This window comes from Leptidea sinapis, chromosome 24 (genome assembly GCF_905404315.1).
Source record: "Leptidea sinapis chromosome 24, ilLepSina1.1, whole genome shotgun sequence".
Taxonomy (NCBI): domain Eukaryota; kingdom Metazoa; phylum Arthropoda; class Insecta; order Lepidoptera; family Pieridae; genus Leptidea; species Leptidea sinapis.
The window spans coordinates 12319940-12341478 of record NC_066288.1 but is presented as its reverse complement, the minus strand read 5'-3'; the positions used below and the strand labels follow the sequence as shown (position 1 = coordinate 12341478).

The window sequence follows — 21539 nt, the reverse complement described above, 5'->3', positions numbered from 1 at the left end:
CCGCTTCTTCTCTATCAGAGCGCCATTTGTTTCCGAAGCGGTAGTAGTATCTAGTAGTAGTTATTAGAAATGATATCAAAAGAATTCTAAAATAAATCAATTTTGAGAAAATAAATACCTTTTTTTGCCTTTTATGCCTTTATTAAGAGACTCGATGTCAGCGTCTCTAAGTTTTAGAAGGCCAAAGGGTTCAGATCTGGGCTAAGCGAGGGCCAGTGTTCAAGCTCTTATAAAGTCCGGAACGTCTTTAGCCATGTATGGATAGGTTGTACGTTGTGGTTAGGTTACCTATATTCTAAATTTCAATTTATGTTAACTGGGAAATACAATAATTTGTAACGGCTATTTTTGTGATTGTATGTTTTCTAAGAATCTAACAAAAACGGTGAATATTGTTGTAGCCGAAAATCCATCCCACGACGCCAAAGCCCTAAAAAATCGTTAAATAATATGTTTAAAATGTATTCTTTTCATTTTTCTCTTAATATATATTTTCATTTTCAGATAAGTTTAAGTTCTAGCCAACATTATAAGAGATGCACTTGACATTAAATCTATATACCGCTGAAGGTCTTACGGTAATGAACATATTTCGCGTATTTTTAGGGTACCGTACTTTCAAGTAAAAGTTTTCTAGCACGTCTTTTACAAAACAACTTCTGGGCCGACTTCCTGATAATCTGTCTGCAGATATCTGTGGCACAAAATAGTGTGCCCTAAATGATTTAAAAAAACAAAGCCCATATCTATCTATACTAATACATGCAACGCCGGATTCATTCGGTTATACTGCGAAAACTACTGAACTGATCAGAATAATACTTACACCATGATATGCAGCGTGTTTCGGAGAAGGTTTTAGTTTAGTATATATATAATTCATGGTGATTACTAATCCAAAAACTATATGTTTTTGACTTAGAAATACCTTTATATTGCATAATATGCATACATTTTTATCGCTATGACAAGAACTTTAACGCGCGGGGTACTTATATGGCAAATCAATGTTCGCCGCGTCAGCACTTGTGTAATATAAAATATTCTACTATTGAACCTGAAAACATTATGTAACGGTTAATCAGTGGTTATTTACTATAATTAATATTTGGATAACTATTTTGAAAAGTAATACACAGCAACAATAACGTTTTTTATTAAATATCACACATTTTTTGTAATACCCGTAATTCATTAAACTAGAACCTAACATAAGTCACATGAAAATTTTATAAAAAATATGACACAAAATATAATTTAAATCTAAAAGTAAACACTATTAAAATTTTATGATATCCATAATATTTTTACCACTGCTGTCCTCTCAATGCATATTGTAGTTGTCGGCATAAAGTGGCTAATTACAAGTTGTCCTTTGCCTTGGAAAATATTTCTTCTTACATTCATTATTTCTATGATCTCGACCTTATTCAAAGTTGTTCAACTGGCATTGACGTAATGTTTTTTCAATTTCCAAACATTTACTTCCTCGTTATACATAACATATTAATATTTTCATATTTGATCGTATTTCTTTAAGTATCCCAAAATTTTATTGAACACGTATTCAGGTGCTTTGATTCCCCAAAGAAAATTGTGATGACTCCAAGATTTGTCCTGAACTACATATTCTTCTACTAAGTTTGGCAGCCTCGAACTAAGTTCATTTACATTTTCTAAAGATGATAACAAGTCGTTTTTACTGCACATTAATAAAACTGCCGATGTAATCTTTGATACGTTGTATTCAGGAGGATTTTCGGAACCATATTTTTGCAGATTTATTTCTCTTCCCTCATCATAGCGTTGAAATTTTTTTGATTGAATGAGTTGTCCAAAATGAGACAAGGTCTTGGCTGAAACACCAACCACTAAATGTCCAAATGCCACCGATAATGTCCTTGGAGAGATACCATCTTTATAACCAGTGGTTAACTGTAATATGAATTCACATAATGGAACCGGCGCCACTTGACACAACTGTTCTAACACTGGATGTATGATTTCGTACTTCCCCAAGAGCTCCTGCAGACCAATATCGTCTAATATATTTTTTATAAGTTCTGTTTGTTTGGCGGCAAAATTTGCTAAGGGTATTTTTAAGTGTTTCAAATATGCCACTGGTGCCAATTGTATTGAAAGATGAATTTTATTGTTATATTCAGGGCGAATTGAAGTCATTATAAAGAAATCCGTTGTTCCTTGAGAATGGCCAATAAAATACACTTTTTCTTTATTCGAGGCGTTAAGAACATGATCTATTATTGCTGGCAAATCATAGTAGCCATGTTCATCTATTGAATAGTTCCAAAACTCAAAATCTGTATTTGGATTAAGCTTAATATGCTTACGAGAATACTGATTTCCTCTATGATTAGCTGCCCAGACGTCATAACAATTGTTTGCTAAAATATATCCAAGTCCTAATTCAGGTCCTGCCAATATCCAAGCATCAGCGCTATCCATTATTCCATGCAATAGAACTATAGGGTAGGGTCTTGGTGTCACACATTTTGTTTTTATTCGGAATATCGTAAGCAAATATCCATCGTCAGTAGTAACTTCATATTCTTCTGTTTCATGTCCGTATTTATTTGCTAATTCAGTGAAATTGTAATAAGTGTCTTCAATAAATCCTAACGATCTTTTCAAAGCCCGATTTTCTGGTATCGAAATAGATAACAATTTATGGGGGTGTGGATAGATAACTGATATCGTTAACACTGAACTTTGAACACATACGATTAATATGATGTAACTTATCATTTTTCCATCTTGCATGCTAATGATTTAATTGTTAACGCACATAGAAGTAACTTCATAATGTTTTGTATTTAAGATACTGTTCAGTTTTATAATATCGTACTGACCTCGGAGTAAAGGTCTTAAGAATAACGGGAAGTTTCCTGAATCATAACTAAATATAATTATGTTAAATACCAAATTATACTGGTGCAAAACATTTTGTTTAGATTACTTTTAAAAGTTTTCATCTGCTCTCTATTTAGGTCTAATTAACAAATGATCAGTATATTAATGACATTTGTAATTTTTGAGAATTTTTATGGTCTGACTATTGATGTAATATTAGGTTGAGTTACAACAATTGAATATTATAAGTAATTTCAATTAACTTAAAAGTATATGTCTACATAATACTCAAATCGATGTGTATGTTTGTAATATCAAAATAATTAATAATCTTAGTGCATCATCTATGTGAATGTTTACACTATTGTGGCTGTCGAGATCTTAACTTTTTGTGGCGTATCTTAAAAACCGATTTAGACAGGTTTTACAGGTACCTAGCTCATGCTATAAGAATAACTTAGTCCAAACAAAGCCTAAAGTGGACACTTTTATTGAGACAAAACCTATGATTTTTTGAACAAATTCCGATTAAACGGTTAAAAGTTGTTATTAATTTAACATCTAACATATCTGCAGATGTGCATTGGATGAGCTATAAAATAATTCCTCGAGTAAAGAGTTTTCCAGGTGGTAAGTCATTATTGATGGCCTTTAAGGTGGTTTATCCACGTTGTATCGCCCCAGAAACACCAATTTGTTTGTGATTGACTCGCAAATTTTATTCTCCTGCGGGTGAAATCAAATCGAATTAGGTTCATTTTACCCTGACAAAGACTGGACTCAATACATGAGACAAGTTACTTCCGGCACTGATTGCAGATTTGCCGAGAGAGACCTGCATAGCCGTGGTGTACTCGGCAACATCTTGTCATCAACGTACAGGCAGATCAAGTTCAAATGGTGAACAAATATGCGACTTCTTTAACGCTCATTTTTATTCTGTCTTTGAAAACTCGACCATAAATTCATTTAACTCATCTGAAATTCCTTTGGCTAACAATACAATTTTTAAAATAAGTTCTATTCATATATCCAAAGAAATTGTCTACAAATATCTTAAATCTGTAAATGTAACTAAGAGTGCTGACCCGGATGGTATTTATTAATCCAGTATTGATAAGAAACTGTGCTACAAACAAAGCGTTACCAATCACCATTTTATTCATGAAATTATTTAGAGAAGGCCGTGTCCCTGTCGTTTGGAAAATGGCACTGGTCACTCCGATACGAAAAGGAGATATTAGCCAATTTATTGACAAGTATCGGCCTATATCAAAATTATGCCAATTTGGAAAAATACTAGATAGTCATATAACTCCACATCTACATGGTTTCTATAAAGGTCGAAGGGTTGCTTTGGATGATAACGTACAGGTAGACGCTGTGTACACTGATTTTGGTAAGGCTTTTGACAAAATATGCCACAAGACCTTAGTACATAAGCTTTATCGACTTGGTATACACGGCGATCTTTTCGTTGGATACAGTCCTACATAGAGAATCGTTCTCAAGCTGTTGTCTTAGGTGGTTATACATCGCGTTACAAATCTATTCCTTCTGGAGTTCCACAAGGGTCCCATTTGGGACCACAACTATTTATATTATATATTAACGATATTTGTGACTATATAAAAAATTCTAACTGACGACACAAAATTTTTTAGAGTTATTAGAAATGTAGAATACTGTTATTCTCTTCAAGTTGATTTGAGTAGCTTTGAATCTTTTTGTTATAGCAACCATCTTTCTTTGAACTCCGATAAGCGTTTTGTCATCACTTTTAGTAGAAAGCGATTACCAATAATATTCAGTTACAAATTGTGTAGTAAAAAATTGACTAGAGTTACTCAAAATCGTGACTTAGGAGTTTTCATGGATTCAAAGCTAAGTTTTTTGCCACACATAGATAAATTAATGTTAAGCAAAGCATGTAAACAGTTAGGTTTTATTTTACGAGTTGGAAAACCATCTAAAAGGCCTTTCACGTATAAAATCTTATATAATAGTTTAATCTTATATATAGTTTCGTTCGGAGTCACATCGAGTATGCCTGTAGTGTTTGGAATCCTTTCCATATTATCCATACCAACCGAATCGAAAGACTCCAAAAAGAATTTGTAAAGTCACTAGATTATAATAGTAATTCTAGGTATTCCAGCTACGCTGAATCATTTAATAATTACAATGTTGTCAAATTAAGTGATCGCCGAAACTATTTTGATGCAACGCTACTTTATAAAATCGTAAATAACCACATTGATGCTCCTTTATTACTACATGCACTTAGTTTTGAAGTCCCTAAAAGAAACATTCGTACCTGTCGAAGTAAACCCTTGTTCATATTTAAAAAAAGTAGCACAGGCTGGAAATAATAATAATAAACCTTGTCCAGTTTTAAGAATAATGTTCTAACTGTGCTAAGAAAAAGTGAGATTTGGACGATTATAACTATTTAACAATAACATTTTTATTATTTAGTAAATTAGTAAACCTTAGTTTATTATTAACATTTTTTTTACTAGTGCCTCTTTTTATTTTTATTTTGTATAATTTGTTCTTCTCTGCTGTAATTTAGTCTTAATTGTCATAAAATATTAATTTTAAGAAACTGTAGGTCTAATTTAATACTAACATCTCTTTATAAACCTGAATATGTATGTGATTGTTTGTTTCTAAATATATAAATAAAAAAACATCTGTAATCAGCATAGCAATGCATGTTGTAGGCATCAAAGATGTAATTTATATGCTGAAGCTGATACGACCTGAATTCTGCACCCAGTGAGAAATGATGAAGAAGCTCTAAGAGAAATGCCTGGTGTCATACACGATCAACCTTCGCTTTATCTAGATCACCCCTCTATATAGTGTTATACTACCCATATGTGTAAATGTACTTCAGGCAAAGAGTACTGACTCGGTCGGGTGGTCAGGGATGTTTTTCAGTTTTTGTTAAGACTAGACTTGATGCGACGAGCCTACCTAGAAGATCATCCGGCTCCTTTGCAGTATGGGCCAGAAAATAATTCTCCTTGCGCAGCGGTGACAGGGACTATCCCAACGATATTGATGCACAGATTGCCCTTAATTTTTTCCGTTAGGAATAAGCAAGCGAGCTAGGCTGTATGAAGATGGTGCATGTAGTTTAAATTGGAGTTGATTCCTCTATAATTTTAAAATTTTTGGTGAGACTTAAAACTTGCAATGAGCTCGAGGAAGTTTCTCTGACAAATCTCTTTCAGGACTGCTGTCAAATTGTGTTGGGGGGAAAAGGCGTTAGTTTTCGACACGAACTTATGCGAAGCATAGCAGTGTCATTGTGGGAGAAAATTTACAATCTAAAGCAGTTATTCTTTTTCCAATATTTGTTTTGTATTGACATATTTTCTATTACTGACAAATTCATAAAAAACATTATTCTGTTTAATATATACAGAACAACGTCTATCGGGTCAGCTAGTAATTAAAAATAATCACTATTCTTGGTACGCTTCCACGTAATGATAGTTTTAATTTTATGTAGTCATAGTGTTGTAAATATAGTTATTAGATTTGTTTTGTTTGAATAATAAATACAAAATGATATAATTGTTTAAGTACCGAGCTGGAGAAGTTGTTTTGCCATAAAAATTATTTTTAGAGTTGCACCGTTTCTTGGACATTGCTACATTACTTTATTTTTCCAAAATAAAAGAATTTTTCTAAAATAATCGTAGCCAAAGTTACTCCTTATTACATCAGCTACCTGCCAACAATAAAGGTCTCGTCAAAATCGATCCAGCCATTTCAGAGATTAGCCGGAACAAACTAACAGACGGACAGACAAACATTTTCAAAAATATTATTTTGGTGTATGTGTTTATTATGGTGGTGTATATAATATATTCATACACATGTAGTAAAAAACAGTTTTATTTTTTTATTTCAATATTATAAACAGTCACTCCAATTTTATTTAAATCTATAGGTGTACTAGCTGACTCAGCAAACGTCGTATTGCCATATAACATATTAAAAAAAAATCAATTATTAAAATTTTGATGCAACCGCATACTCAGATCTGCCAAATGTATCGTACTACAATTATTGTATTCGATTGCCATCTTGCAACCCTAAATCGGTTTGGTGGATGGAACAGAATAATATAAAAATCGTGATACAAAAATAGTTGTAGATCGTAAAAGGGCGAATATTTAAATTTAACCCTTAACATTTAGGGCGATGAAAAATAGATAGTAGCTGATTCTTAGACCTACTGAATATGCATATAAAATTTGGAAAACATCAGTAAAGCCGTTTCGGAGGAGTAAGGTAACTAACATTGTGACACGAGAATTTTATATAAGATAGATTATTTAAATGTATAGATTATAGCGCCCCCAGCTCAAGAACAGAACTATCATAAGCCCACAGTTCTTTTTCCAACCAACAGATGTCATAGTAGCAACTGTCGACACGTCAAACGGAACACGAAAATAATAATGTTACAGAACAATAAAATGTTAATTAAATACATTGCAAAACATATTGATTTTGCAAATTATTTGCCTTTTTATTAAATTGATGACGTAGTTCGTACATAATATAAAGAAAACCTATATATTAATACGTAAAAATACGTAGCGACCTATTTACTCTTTTTTTTAAACATAATTCCGGATACGTATATAAAATTCCTGGAATGAAATGATTCAATTTGCAATATGAAACATTGCTAGACCACTTTTGATCAATCTCCTTTGATTTGTGATATATCCTTTATGATGTATTGGAGGGAAGCTATTGTCAAGCGAATCCCGTGTTTAAAAAAGAAAGAAAATTCATAGAGCAAGTGATTGCATTTTTATGTGAAAATAATTCATTTCATTTATTTATTTAGAAATAACAACATTTATTTACATTAATGCATTAAATATTACAATACAGACTAAACAGGTATCTACCACAAGCTTCAATAATTTTCACAAAGTAAATATTAGTTTAAGAGAAAATAAAACCATAATATATGCTAACAATTAATAATGGTTAAATGATATGGTATTTAATTATTATTATATAAGACTAAGAAATATAATTATTATAACTACATTTTATTCACTAAACTAACATACAAATAATTTACGAACTGTATGGACACAAGACGAGAAATTAATATCGATGTAATCACTATATGTATTTACCATCTTGCACAGCCTAGGATCATAATAATCATAACAAGTGGAATATTACTCAATGAAATGCTCTGTCGCCGCTTACAAGTATTAACTGGACATTGTCCTTTAAAAGGGCAGAATTTGAAGGTTGTACAGACCTCAACCTTTATAAAGTCACTTCTAAATGAAAACAACAAAATATCACTTTTGATTGGTTTGCGTTTGGGATTATACACTACTGCTTACATTTTTTAAATCTATTTATTTAAAACAAAAAATAACATTTATAACAACATTTTTTGTTTTAAATAAATAGATTGACTTGGAAATTGCACTAAACAACTAATTTTATATCATGTGTATTACTTGTGAGATACTTTGTGTTTTTAACAAAAAAAATTATACACTGTATTTTCATGCAATGCAGGCTAAGTTAACCTATTTATTTATATTTTAAAACATAAAATATTTTTAATATTATATGGTCATCGTAAGATGATGTAAGGTTACCTAATTACGTTATTGGAACGAAGTTCCTTACGGCAGGCTTGGAGGGGATAGGGATTTTGCTGCCCGACCAAACTGAAAAAAATGTGATAGTTAAACCGTAAGAAAAAATCCGTGGAAAAAAGTGCGTGGAATAAAACCGTTAAATGAGACGTGCGCAGGCGCGACAGACGCGTACACAAGCGAGTAGTGTAAAATACCTTTCTCTTTCTCCCTCTTTTTGTCGATTTTACATTAGCCGAAGGAACTTCGTTCCTACCTGGTGTCCCACGACACCACATCATTTATTAATTATTTATTTATTCATTTTACTTTCAATAGTACGGTAGTAGACCAGTTACACTAATTAATGATTATACTACATTATTTTCATAGAAGCCAAAAAAAAATACATAATAAAATACTCAACCTATCGTCGAACAAATTGGATTAAGGATTGGTAACAAGTTGTGTATTTAACACGGAGAAGATGCACGGTATTGGTGACTTACTTCGCGCAACAGTGCGAGACAAAGGAACAACAAAAAGTTAATTATTTCGGTTACGGAGGTAGTTGTGAGGAACATATAACCGTAACAGATTGTTGTGGAGATCAGGTGCATCGATACGTCCGTATAAAACTTTACAGGCTAACACTATCTGATCTAGAGTCCTACTCACTTCAGAGAAGAAATACGGTTGGATAAAAAAAAGGATAGTAGTTGTAGTTTCTTTTATACAAGTACCTAAGGAAGGTTTTTTGCACTTGGAGTAGTAAGTAGCTTGCTTCATGCGGGTTTCAAACGCAAGCGGCGGCTACCATTTTACTGCGCACCAGAGCGCTGTAGAGCAATTCTAGAGCAACCACTACATAGATCATGACAGTTGCTTATAACTGTATCCCAATCGTCGAAATGATTCGTTTGTCAACGCAGAGATGTGGTTATGGAAAGTTAGCTTTCGGTTGAATGTAGCGCCCAAATCTTTAATATTGGTGGTTTAGGTTATCAGTGAATCATTTAATTTATAATTATAATAGATTGGGTTTTCCGTCCGAAAGACATAGATTTATTTGCATTTGGACAAATTAAATTCCATCTTGTTTCTCCGGCCCCATAGATGGAATTCAATTTGTTTTTGAGTAGATGGAATCAATATCACGCTAAAGTGCAAGATTACACCGGATTTTATTTCCAGATAGAACTTGAAGTCATCTGCATATAGAAGGCACCTAGCATTAGAAGGGATAGAAGGTCATTGATCATTAGTATAACTTACAAGGGCCCTAGGATTGAACCCTGACTCACGCCTGACCGAGTGTGGAACGTCTGTGACTCGTAAATTTCTAATTTGACCTGCTGCTAGCGCTCTCTTAGGTATTCTGCGGTTAGGCGTAATATTTTGGAGGCATAACCTACGGCACTTAGTTTCTCTGGTAAAATGTCATAGTCAACCCTGTCAAAAGCCTTCTGGAAATCAAAATAGAGAACATTTACTTGACTCCTCTGATCTAGTTTAGAAATTTAGATATAAAGTCAGTAACAATTAGAGAGTTAGTATAAATTGATCTTTTAGTTCTGAAACCATGTTGTTCATTACACAGTTGCTGTTCAACTTGATTGTAAGTTTTCATATGAAGTATATTTTCTAAAACCTTTGCAGATGTGGAAGGGATGGCAATGGGACGATACTCTTTGACTAAGAAATTATCCTGGAAAAGGTCGTCATGCTCTCTCTTTACCCCTGAAAGCTTAATGAAGCTCTTAAGAGGAAACAGCTGAGTCCTTACTATCGCGCTAACATGGGCTAAAAAATCATCAGTACGATAAGAGCAACTACAGCTTCGGTAAAAACATGAGTTTCGTTCTCAGCAATTTCGCAGTTCAAACATAGACCAATTGTGATGAAATTTTGAAAGCTACATGGGAAAGAAATATTCTATGTCAGACTGTATTAATTTTTTCGCTTATCAGTTTTGTACACAAGGCTTCTGTTTGCAACCTTTATATTAATTAAGCAGTTTTAAACACTTTTTAAAGTACTCTACAACTCAATTACAAACAAAAAAAGCAAAACATGGAGACACCAATACTAATGATATCGATCTTATTTGAAAATAATTTTGATCGTTTGAGTCGAAAACCTTTCAATAGAAAAGTGGCCACAAATTTTTCGTCTTAATTAGTACAATGCGGGCTTTTTTCGACTTTTGTGACAGTTTTTTATGACTATAAAGAACGAGACGAGCATTCAGCTGATGGTAATTGTGCCGCTCAGGATTCTTAAAAACCCAAAAATTCTGTATGGGACTACAATTATTGCGCTCGTCACCTTGATACATAAGTCATATGTTAAGTCTTATTTGCCCAGTAATTTCTCCAGCTACGGCGTCTTTCAGACCGAAACACAATAATGCTTACACATTACTGCTTCACGGCAGAAATAGGCGCCGTTGTGTAACTCAAAATCTAGCCGGCATCCTGTGCAAAGGAGCCTCTCACTGGTGTCAAATGATGTCGAAACATTGGCACAGGTGTACCTATACATGATTCTTTAAAAGACGGCTAAGCCTCTCAATAACGGCGGGGAACGAAAGTTATTAACTTCACCAGAGCTGCAGAGATATAAATAATCGTATTATTCAGGTAAAAAATACTTGATTTAATTTGATACATAATTATGGCAAGACCTCCTTCTCCTGTTTCTAAGTATAAATCATTGTCACTATTTCTGACTTTTGATGTCAAAAAGTTTTTTCTAAATTGCTCATTCAATTTAAATTTGTTCTTATATATTTTTCTTCTTATTTGTGTAGAAGTAATTGTAAAATATTCTTAGATTTATATAATTTCGTTCTTACTTTTAGCCATATTATTTAGCAGTTATTATTTTATATACAAACAACGTCATAAAATTATTTTTCATGCATGTCTGATTGCCTGTAGTATTTGTTTGTATTGTGTGTAGTTAGTGGAATGTATGTTGATACAACAGAAAGATAATATTAAATAAATATTTTATTTTTTTATTTATTTATTTATACTTTAATAAAACGGCGTAAGCCAATTACAATATTAAAGTAAGAATTAATTACAAACTAGACATATTACACAAATAATAGTTAATAAATACAAAGTTTACTGTAAATAACTAACAATTAATTAACATCCAAATACCGTTCATCCATTCCTCTCACAAAAACGCAAGCACTCTGTTAAAATCGTCTGCCATCCATCCGCAAATAAATCACAAGCAGGGTTGGCTTCGAGAAGAGCGTTGAGAGCAGAGAGAGACCTCGGTATAGGTGAGTTGGTGCGAGCCACAGTACGATGTGTCGGACTTGAGAACAATCTATGCTTGCGCCTCGAACGTAATGTAATTGTCCGGTACAAAGATTCTACATAGCTCAACATGCAAACTCGGCGCATCTATATCACCTCTGAGAACTCTGCACATAACTGTGAGCTGCTGTCGTTTTCGCCTAACCTCGAGGGAGTTGTAGCCTAATGTACCCAGATGAAATTTTGTGGGATACATATAGGGGTAGTATCTTAGCTTTTTGCACCTTTTCGAGAAGGAGTACATAAGTACTTTCACGTGGAATATAATAAAAAATAAAAGATAAATTTATATATATATATATATATATATATATATATATATATATATATATATATATATAAATATATAAATTTATCTTTCAAATCTAACCGATTTCTAGTCAGGGTGAATAGTACATTATTCAACAAAGAATGTTGACGATCCTTATGAGAGTGTAATTTGTAGTTACTAGCAGAAGACGAGGTTTCATTACACCTAAATAGTGGTTTCACTCTTTTTCCCGAGTGGTACATAGTGCTTATATATACGATACTAAGAAATACTATAGAAATAAATATTGTTATAAAGAAGGTATGAAATGAATAAAAATGAAAATATTATAATACCGCATAAATTAGTTTAATATAACGTGTAATTAAAATATCAATAAATTATTTTTATACAATGAGAGAGATTTTTTGTATTTTAAAACTTGTATATAAATTAAAATAATATATCGAAATTTATTTAATTCACGTCTATTGGTTGTGGTTCAGTAGACATATTATGAGTTACAAGGCTTGGTAGCTGAAGTATGATCTAAATGGTCTAGTTGATCAGCTAACGTCAGGGTGTCGAATTTGCGTGACGGTGTGTACGCGCATCATAAGAATTCACTCTGATAATTTTTCTCTAACGCGCCAATAGACGAGTATAATTATCCAAATGTTTTAAGTTTTCTTAAGTGTTAATTCCGCCAATATTTATCTTTAAACAATTGGACACGTGTTTCGCCTCTACACGAGGCATCCTCAGGACATACTGACTCACCAAACTCTGGCATGAGACTGTCTGGTTGACTGTTGATCGGTCGAATTATTTAAAGACAAATATTGGCGGAATTAACACTTAAGAAAACTTAAAATATTTTGATAATTATGGATTTCCGCAAAGTAATGCCTACTTCATATATATTATAAATTTTCCTATTATAGAGTTGAATTTTTCTCATTGTATCATGCGTTGACAGTGCTATCTATGTCATGAGGTCAAACCAGTCCAACAGGTAAGGTTGGCTTCTGAGCTGTATGCATGTCGTAATATTTCTATCAACAATGACACTTTGTGGGTCAAATACATAACCAAACTTTTGGGGTTAGTGGCTTATAAATTTAAAATGGATAAACATTGCTCGAGGCAGGCTGCCTTCCGCATACTGCGAATATCTTATGTCGACGCTGCCTCGAGAGTCGAGACGCATAGCGGCGGTACTCATAGATTATAATTTATTGCAGATACATCTGTATGTTTTTTTATAGAACTGATATATTACTAAATAAAGCAATTTGTGCGGAAGGATGCACCATCGGCGATGATCTATCTACGGCGAGATTAGTATACTTTAGTTATTTTCATAGTATTATGTCCTATGGTATATTGTTATGGGGTAGTGCGGCCGATATTCATACATACTATCTTTGAGCTACAGAAGAGGGCTACTCGTGCGATTTATAACCTAGGTCCTAAAGAATTATTAAGAGAAAAATTTAAAAAAATAAATTTATTGACTGTTGCTTCTCAATACATTATTGATAATGTTCTGTATGTTCATAAGCACATTGAGGAATTTTCTAGAAACTGTGACATTCATAATGTTAATACGAAGAACAAACATACACTTGTTATGCCTACGACTCGGTTGGATCGAGTTAGTAAGTCTTTTGTTGGGCGATGTATATGCTTCTACAATATGATCCCAGAAAATGTACAAAACAAATGTGTTACGAAATTTAAAAGAATTGTTAAAAAAAAGTTTGTGTTTGAAAGGTTAATATAGCATAAACGATTTTCTTAATGACACCACGGAATGGGAATAAAGCAAACACCCTCAGGCTCTTTAATTATAAATGTTTATTGTACGATATTACATTGTAATCCATATTTTATAATAAAAAAAAGCCCGCTGAGTTTCTTGCGCCTATTCTTCTCAGGTCTGAGGCAGTCAGGCAGGTGGTAGTTTTTGACGTTCAATAAGTGATTTTAAATCCTATTTTGAATAAAAATATTTGAATTTGAATTTGATCGTTACTTGTATGATCGTCTGTCATCGACAAGTTAATCGTTGATCATCGTGTAAGCATCCACACGATCGTTTGTGATCATTTATTTACATCACAAAGGGAAAACATTACAACGCAGTACGTACGGCTTCACTCACTGTCCAGAGTCCTCCAAAGAATGAATGGCCAGCGATCGTGTGGGCACGCACATGCAATGAATGCATGAAAAGAAATAATTTATATCAACGCAACTGTTTATTTTATTTCATAGTTAAAAATAAATGTAAATATAAAAGTTTTGTGAAAATTGTCCATCTATTATTCTTTTAAGTTATCTTACTATTATTAAGCTTATTTTGAAAATGGTAAAATGTGGAAAGACGTCACTCATACCCACTTTTCACTGCTGTCATTTTGTCTCAACAGCTTACAATTAGCGCTAGTGGTTAGAAAATAACAAATACTAGAATAAATTTATAATATTTTTGATATAAATAATTGTGAAATGGATAATCAAACATATTATTATTATTATGTACAATAACGAATGAAAAAATTGATTTTGCTAATGTGGATACAATTTAATGTATTATTTAGCGTATCTGCGCATAACTTAGTGTTTGCCAGCCGTGAAAACTTGCAGGCCTTCAGGGAGAACGCGGACGGCTCAGTTCTCTGCGATTCATTCAGAATGTCCTAAATATTTACATTTATGGTATTAAGCCTACGAGTAATTTAAAAGTTTGGAAGGTACCTTTTGGTGCAACTTCAATTTACTTAAACAACAATTTAGACACCTTGTTATACAGTAATCTGAAGTTGTACTTTTTACGTAATTTTATTTTGTACCACCTGCCTGCTGAGAATTCAGTCTGTCAAAAGTTAATTGTAAAAATTAAATAAATTCTTGTACTTCAAAGTGATTCTATTTTTTATATCTAAGCAATAAACGACAATAACATACAATAATAAGTTATCTATTTCGTAGACTGCAATACTTTATAAGCTTGTTGATACTCATTCTAATACTCTCCCGGCCGGTACCGCCACAACTGCTAAGTCTCTGAATTTTAAATTTCTAATATCTTCAAAAATATGCATTTAAATTACATGCTGTAAAAGTCAATTAAACTATATTAAAAGCACAATGTATTTAAGGTGTTTGATTGGATAAGGATTAATGCTGTATTGCTTAAATACGCTTCGTAAATAAGCCATTATTTCTCGAAAAATGTAAAGGATAATTCAAAATAGGATGTGACATCACTTATTGAAAATCATAATAAGCATCCATTCCAAAATGAATACCTCAGACCTCAGAAGAATGGGCTCAACAAACTCAGCGGGCTTTTTTTTCATCAAAAAATATTGTACAATTAAACTTATTATTTAATAACCTGAGGGCGGCCGCTCTATTCCCAATCTGTCGCATCATTAAGAAAGTCATTTATATTATAGTAACCTTTACCGTATATAAACGTTTCTTAACAATTCTTTTGAATTAATTACTTTTGCTTTGAACACTTTCTGGGATCTTTGATTTGGATTTTTTGGATTCTTGTTGTAAAAGCATATACATCGCCCCACAAAATACTTACTTACTCAACTTAGCCGAGTCAGACATTATTAGTATATGCCTATTTCTGGTGTTAACATTATGGTTATGAGAGTTTCTAGCAAATTCACTTATGTGCCTTTGAACATACATTACATTATCAAGAATATATTGAGAAGCAACAGTCAAGATGTTAGTTTCTTTAAGTTTTGTTCTCAATGATTCTTTAGGTCAGGTTATAAATAACACGAATACCCCTTTTTCTGCAGCACAAATATTGTATTAATATCGGCAGCGTTGCCCCATAGCAATATACCATAGGACATAGCACATATATAGTCGCGCCGTATCTATATCAGTTAACTATCTAATCTTTAGCTGTTGAATGAGCTTCCTTGTGCGGTGTTTCAGGGTACCTTCAAAAAAAGCGCGTACACCTTCCTTAAAGGCCGGCAACGCTCCTGTGATTCCTCTGGTGTTGCAAGAGATTGTGGGCGGCGCTGATCACTTAACAACAGGTGACCCGTACGCTCGTTTGTCCTCCTATTCCATAAAAATAAAAATAAAAATAAAAACTTTAACCGCGTATTGTAGATCTAAGTCGCCAATCCTTCAATATGGGGGATTTCCCACCCCCATTGTAATTTGGAATCCAGAGTAATGCCAAGAAATATAGCAGATTCCATCGGTTTTATCACCTCTCCGTTTAACAAAACACTTGCATGTACATTTTTGACATTTGGTACGGTATTTTTTTTATATTTATTTATTTATGCTATTTAACAAAATTAAAAAAAGATTATTGTGGGTTATCCCTAAGAGATTTTTGTAGACCTTATTAAGTTGTACAATACTATAGTAGTTTTAAAGATCCAAGCATACATAGGGACAGACAGCGGGAAGCGTCTTTGTTTTATTCTATGTAGTGAAAATGTTCTTTACATGAATTTTGCTTATAAGTTACTCAAGTATATATTATAAACATCCCTACAAATTTTAACCAACTACAAAAAGGTATATAATTCGATTGTTCTTTTTGAATGTTTGTCCGTATAAATCCTTCGTATATTTTATCTTCTTTTTATGGACTGAAATATTTTTGTTAGATATCTGGTGTGCTCCCCTCCCAGATTGGTTTTTAGCCGGGTAGTAGGTTAAGGGCTCCTTCATAGGTCTTGGTATCACACTCACTAAGCACAAACCAAAGAAATATATTAAAGCTTTTTTGACAAAAAAGGCTTACTATAGTAGAGTAGATAATATAATCCATATTGAGTGACTGGGTCTGCGCAGGTCACCTAAATGTGTACATCCAATCAAATCACAATTATATTATTCATGTACGTCAAGGAAAGGGCATTTATGAATGTCAAAAGTTTTATTTATATTTATCGCCACTTCGGAAAAGGTTGAGCTTTAATGAGAAGAAGTGGTATGAAATTTATTGCCACTCTTTTAAATCTACTTTTACACCTACATCGTTTTACAAATCAATTATGCAACATGTAAAGTTATGCAGCAAAAACACCGTAAATAAATAAAGGTATTACGCGAGAATTTTATTAGCGAAAAAACTAAATAACTTTAATTTAAAAAACATAAAGCACAGTTTCTTGTAAGATGATTATCCTGCCACCACAAATAGCGCCCGTTCATGAGCATGTATGACGTACCAGTGGGAGGCTCCTTTGCACAGGATGCCAGCTATATCATGGGTACCACAACGGCGCCTATTTCTGTCGTGAAGCAGTAATTTGTAAACATGACTGAGTTTCGGTCTGAAAGGCGCCGTAGCTAGTGAAATTACTGGGCAAATGAGCTTAATATGTTATGTCTCAAGGTGACGAGCGCAATTGTAGTTTTGGGTTTTTCATGGAACCTGAGCGGCAATGCATTGCAATGGGCAGGGCGCATCAATAACCATCAGCTGAACGTGCTCGTCTCGTCCTTTATTATAATATAAAAAGAAAAAATAATCATGGACCAGCCATCTTACTTAAAATATGAGCACTATTAAACCGCCGCTTAAAATCCTGTTCGAACTATTTCACATTTTACTATCCACTAGTTGATCCAACAGACGTTCTGTACATAATAAATAAAATACTGTTTTCTTATGAATTTGTCAATAATATTTCATAACATCAAGAATTATCTCGTAAAATATGCTTCCTGTTGTTATACGGCCGTTCTCAATAACGCATCTTTAGTTACGCCTATATTGCTGTCACCGTTTAATGACAAGATCCATAGTTATGTCTAGTATAGCTATAGTCTAATGCTTTATGTCGATAGGTTATTTAAATGTAAGTAAGCGTAAAAGGATAGATCTGTCTACATCTCTTAAATTAAACTAAGGATAGATAGGTTATTGAAAACGGCCGTTAATGAAATCGTTTCACAGCAGAACTGTCAAACCGTGCGTCAATAAATTCTCTCATAGAAAATATGTCCATACAAAACAAATATTGGAAATAAAAATAATTATGGGTCCCAAATCGAAATAAAAACTATCCCATCTCTCAAGTTGGACTAAACTGCACACCATGAAGGAATCCCCATTAAAATCCATTCATTAGTTTAGGAGTTCATTGGGAACAAACCTAAGGCACTGGATTTATATAACACACTAGCGGACCTGACAGACGTTGTCCTGTACATACGTCCAAAATTTGTAAGATCGGTCCAGCCGTTAGGAGGAGCTCACTAACATACATACACATTGGCAGGAGATTTATATATAGTCAGAATTGAGAATCTTAACCATTCTCCAATTCACTGGAACACACAAAAAAATCACCAAAATCGGACCAGCACTTTATGAGGTAGTTCAATTGTGAATCGAAACCATCATGGAATCTACTTGAACACAGCCAAAAAAATTCAAATTGATCTAGCCGCTTAGGAGGAGTTTACTGTCAACAGATATATAAAGATTAAGATTGTGTTAAAAAAAAACATAAAGATTATAATTTTTTAACAAGCCTCCATATAACAGGATATCTTATATCTATTTTGGTGTTTACATTAAAAAACTAATAATAATCTATATATTATATGTGAATTGAAAACTTTGTACACCTTTTTAAAATAAAAGCACGAACGGATGAACATGAAATTTAACACAGTTAAGTAATTCCAAACAACTATACTTGACTTTACCTTACCTTTGTCGCTACAGAATTGCATGATTGGGAGAAGTCATTTTAAACTTGGAGTAACTTGCTTTTAATTTACATTGCGTTTATTAATAAGACAGTTTAAGTTTATATGGAGAAGAAATGCATAAAGCTATTATTCTTGTATAAAAAGCCTTATAAATACATTAAATTATGAAAAAATAAATAAATATTACACACACTATGCTTGAATGACAAACAACATACACACATAAACACTAATAAAATTTAAACTTAAAAAGTAAATAAATTATGGTCACATTTCGACTTCTGGGCGACCACTAGTAATAATAATAGCACAAAATAGTACAAATCACTATTAACAAGGGTGATATTGATTCTATTACTTTTCAGAATAGATCTCCCCAAGATTTCTACGCTATCTAATCATTACTCTTTGCTGAACCAATTTAGATCTGCCACTTTTTTAACGTCGTCTTCTCATCTGCGATGATGTCTGCCCTTTTTTCTTTTCTTATATCTCGGGCACCACTCCGTCACGTCTTTTGCCCATTTGCCTTTTTTACTCCTCATTAATGTTGCTAACCCATATAGCTCATTGGTTAGTGATCCTATCTACTGATCTAGAAGTCCTGAGTTCAAATCCCAGTACGTGCAAACAGTGACATGCTTGTCTCCTTTTTTATAACAATAAGGAGCGATACGAGCAGGACGTTCAGCTGATGGTAATTCATACGCCCTGTCCATAACAATGCAGTGCCCCTCAGGATTCTTGAAAAACCTAAAAATTTGGAGCGGAGCTAAAACCTTGAGACATAAGATGTGTCATTTTCCCAGTCATTTTACTAGCTATCCCTTCAGACCCAAACACAATAATGCTTCACGGCAGAAAAAGGCGCCGTTGGGGTACCAATAATCTAGCCGGTATCCTGTGTTAAGAAGCCTTTCACTGGTAAATGCCCTTAGCTGCCTTTAGCACCCTTGGAAATGGGACTTTTTATGCCCCGTGAAAGCACAGTTCGAACTACCACTTCATGGATGTTTACTCGTATATCGTAATATATATATTTCTTTTGTGCGTCTGTTGTAACTGAACTCCTCCTAAGCGGCTGGACCGATTTTAATGAAACTTTCTGTGTTCAGGTGGATTCGAGAATGGTTTAGATTCACAATAAACTAAACGGCTTGACCAATTTTGAAGATTTTTTTTGTGTGTTCCAGTGAATATCAATGGCTTAGATTCTCAATTCCGTCCATATAATATAATTCTCCTACTCATGTGTATGTTAGTGAACTCCTCCTGACGGCTGGACCGATTTTTCAAATTTAAGACGTGTGTACAGGACAGGTATGTTTGAGTAAGTATATTGTATTAAATATATCGTTGTCTTGTACCTATACTACAAATACAAGAGGCTATGCCAAGTTTGTCAGTAAAAAAATGTCAATATTATTATTATAAAATGACCTGCCGATTTCCATTTTAAATTTTTAGTGTAGAATCTTACATCCTTGACTTTTATTTTTTTCCTTATTGTTTTGAGTCATACTTTGTATTTTAATATTGAGTATGCTTCTTTCAACGCTGTGTTGGCACGTTTTAGTGAATCAAAAATGTAGATACTAAGGTTGGGTTGCGTGAACTTACTTTAGCAATTACAAACATGTTAAAGTACCGGTTAAGCAAAAAAGCGTCCAAGTGTGAGTCGGCGTCGCCCATGAAGGGTTCCGTAGCAGCAGGGAACATACTATAAAAGTTCTTGTAGTTTGTTGTAACTTTGATCGATGTTTTAATAGTAGTGTATTTAAAAAAAAACTACTTACTAGACCTCGTTGCGACCAATTTTCGGTGGATTGCATGAAATTGCAAGAATGTACATCATATATTTTTTTTTAATTTTATCATTCGCTTATTTTAGAAGTGACAGGGGGGACACACATTTTACCACTTTGGAAGTGTCTCTCGTGCAAACTATACAGTTTAGAAAAGAATTAAATCTGAAACCTCATTTAAGAAGAGCTATCCATAGATACCCCACTAGTATGGGTTTGATGAAAAAAAAATTTTGAGTTTCAGTTGTAAGTACCCCCAAAAGGTTTCAATTAAATATTCGATATTGACTTGATATTTCACTTTTTAACTTTAAGTTTAACTTTGCCAAGGAATACGATTTTGCAACACATTCCACAGTCATGTTAATGTCAGCGTTACTGTTAACGTTATATTCGATTTGCACTTTTTTTATGAAAATAAGGGACGAGACGAGCAGGACCTTCAGCTGATGGTAATTGATACGCCCTGCCCATTAATATGCAGCACCGCTCAAGATTGTAACCCAAAAATTACGAGCGGCACTACAACTGCGCACGTCACCTTGAAACATAAGCTGTCAAGTCTCATTTGCCCAGTAATTTCACTAGCTACGGCGCCCATCAGTCCGAAACACAGTAATGCTTACACATTACTGCTTCACGGCAGAAAAAGGCGCATCCTGCGCAAAGGAGCCTCCCACTGCTAAAACACCTAACTATAACAGCTAATATAATGCAAACCAGCCTTAACTTTACATTCCACAAGTACGCTGTCGTTGGCAATAAATAAATAAAAAAAAAGACTTTCTGATTTGTTATACATTCTTATTTTGACAAGAATTTCTGGTATTTGCATTAGTAGCTTATTGCCGCCGCAAAAATCATTTATCATTTGCTTAATTTTACGTAATTCTTCATATTA

General features: G+C 33.4%; 1 protein-coding gene across 1 annotated transcript; it reads right to left on the bottom strand.

Annotated features, from left to right (window-relative positions):
• Positions 1–1188: 1188 nt before the first annotated feature.
• On the bottom strand, positions 1189–2766 carry LOC126971903 (lipase 1-like). Its single transcript, XM_050818417.1, has one exon. It carries the CDS (start codon positions 2764–2766, stop codon positions 1516–1518), a length of 1251 nt encoding a protein of 416 aa, XP_050674374.1. The 3' UTR covers positions 1189–1515.
• Positions 2767–21539: the final 18773 nt, after the last annotated feature.

What these genes read in the sequence shown, in the direction of transcription:
- LOC126971903 (XM_050818417.1), bottom strand. Translation starts at nt 2,766, where the DNA reads ATGATAAGTTACATCATATTAATCGTATGTGTTCAAAGTTCAGTGTTA.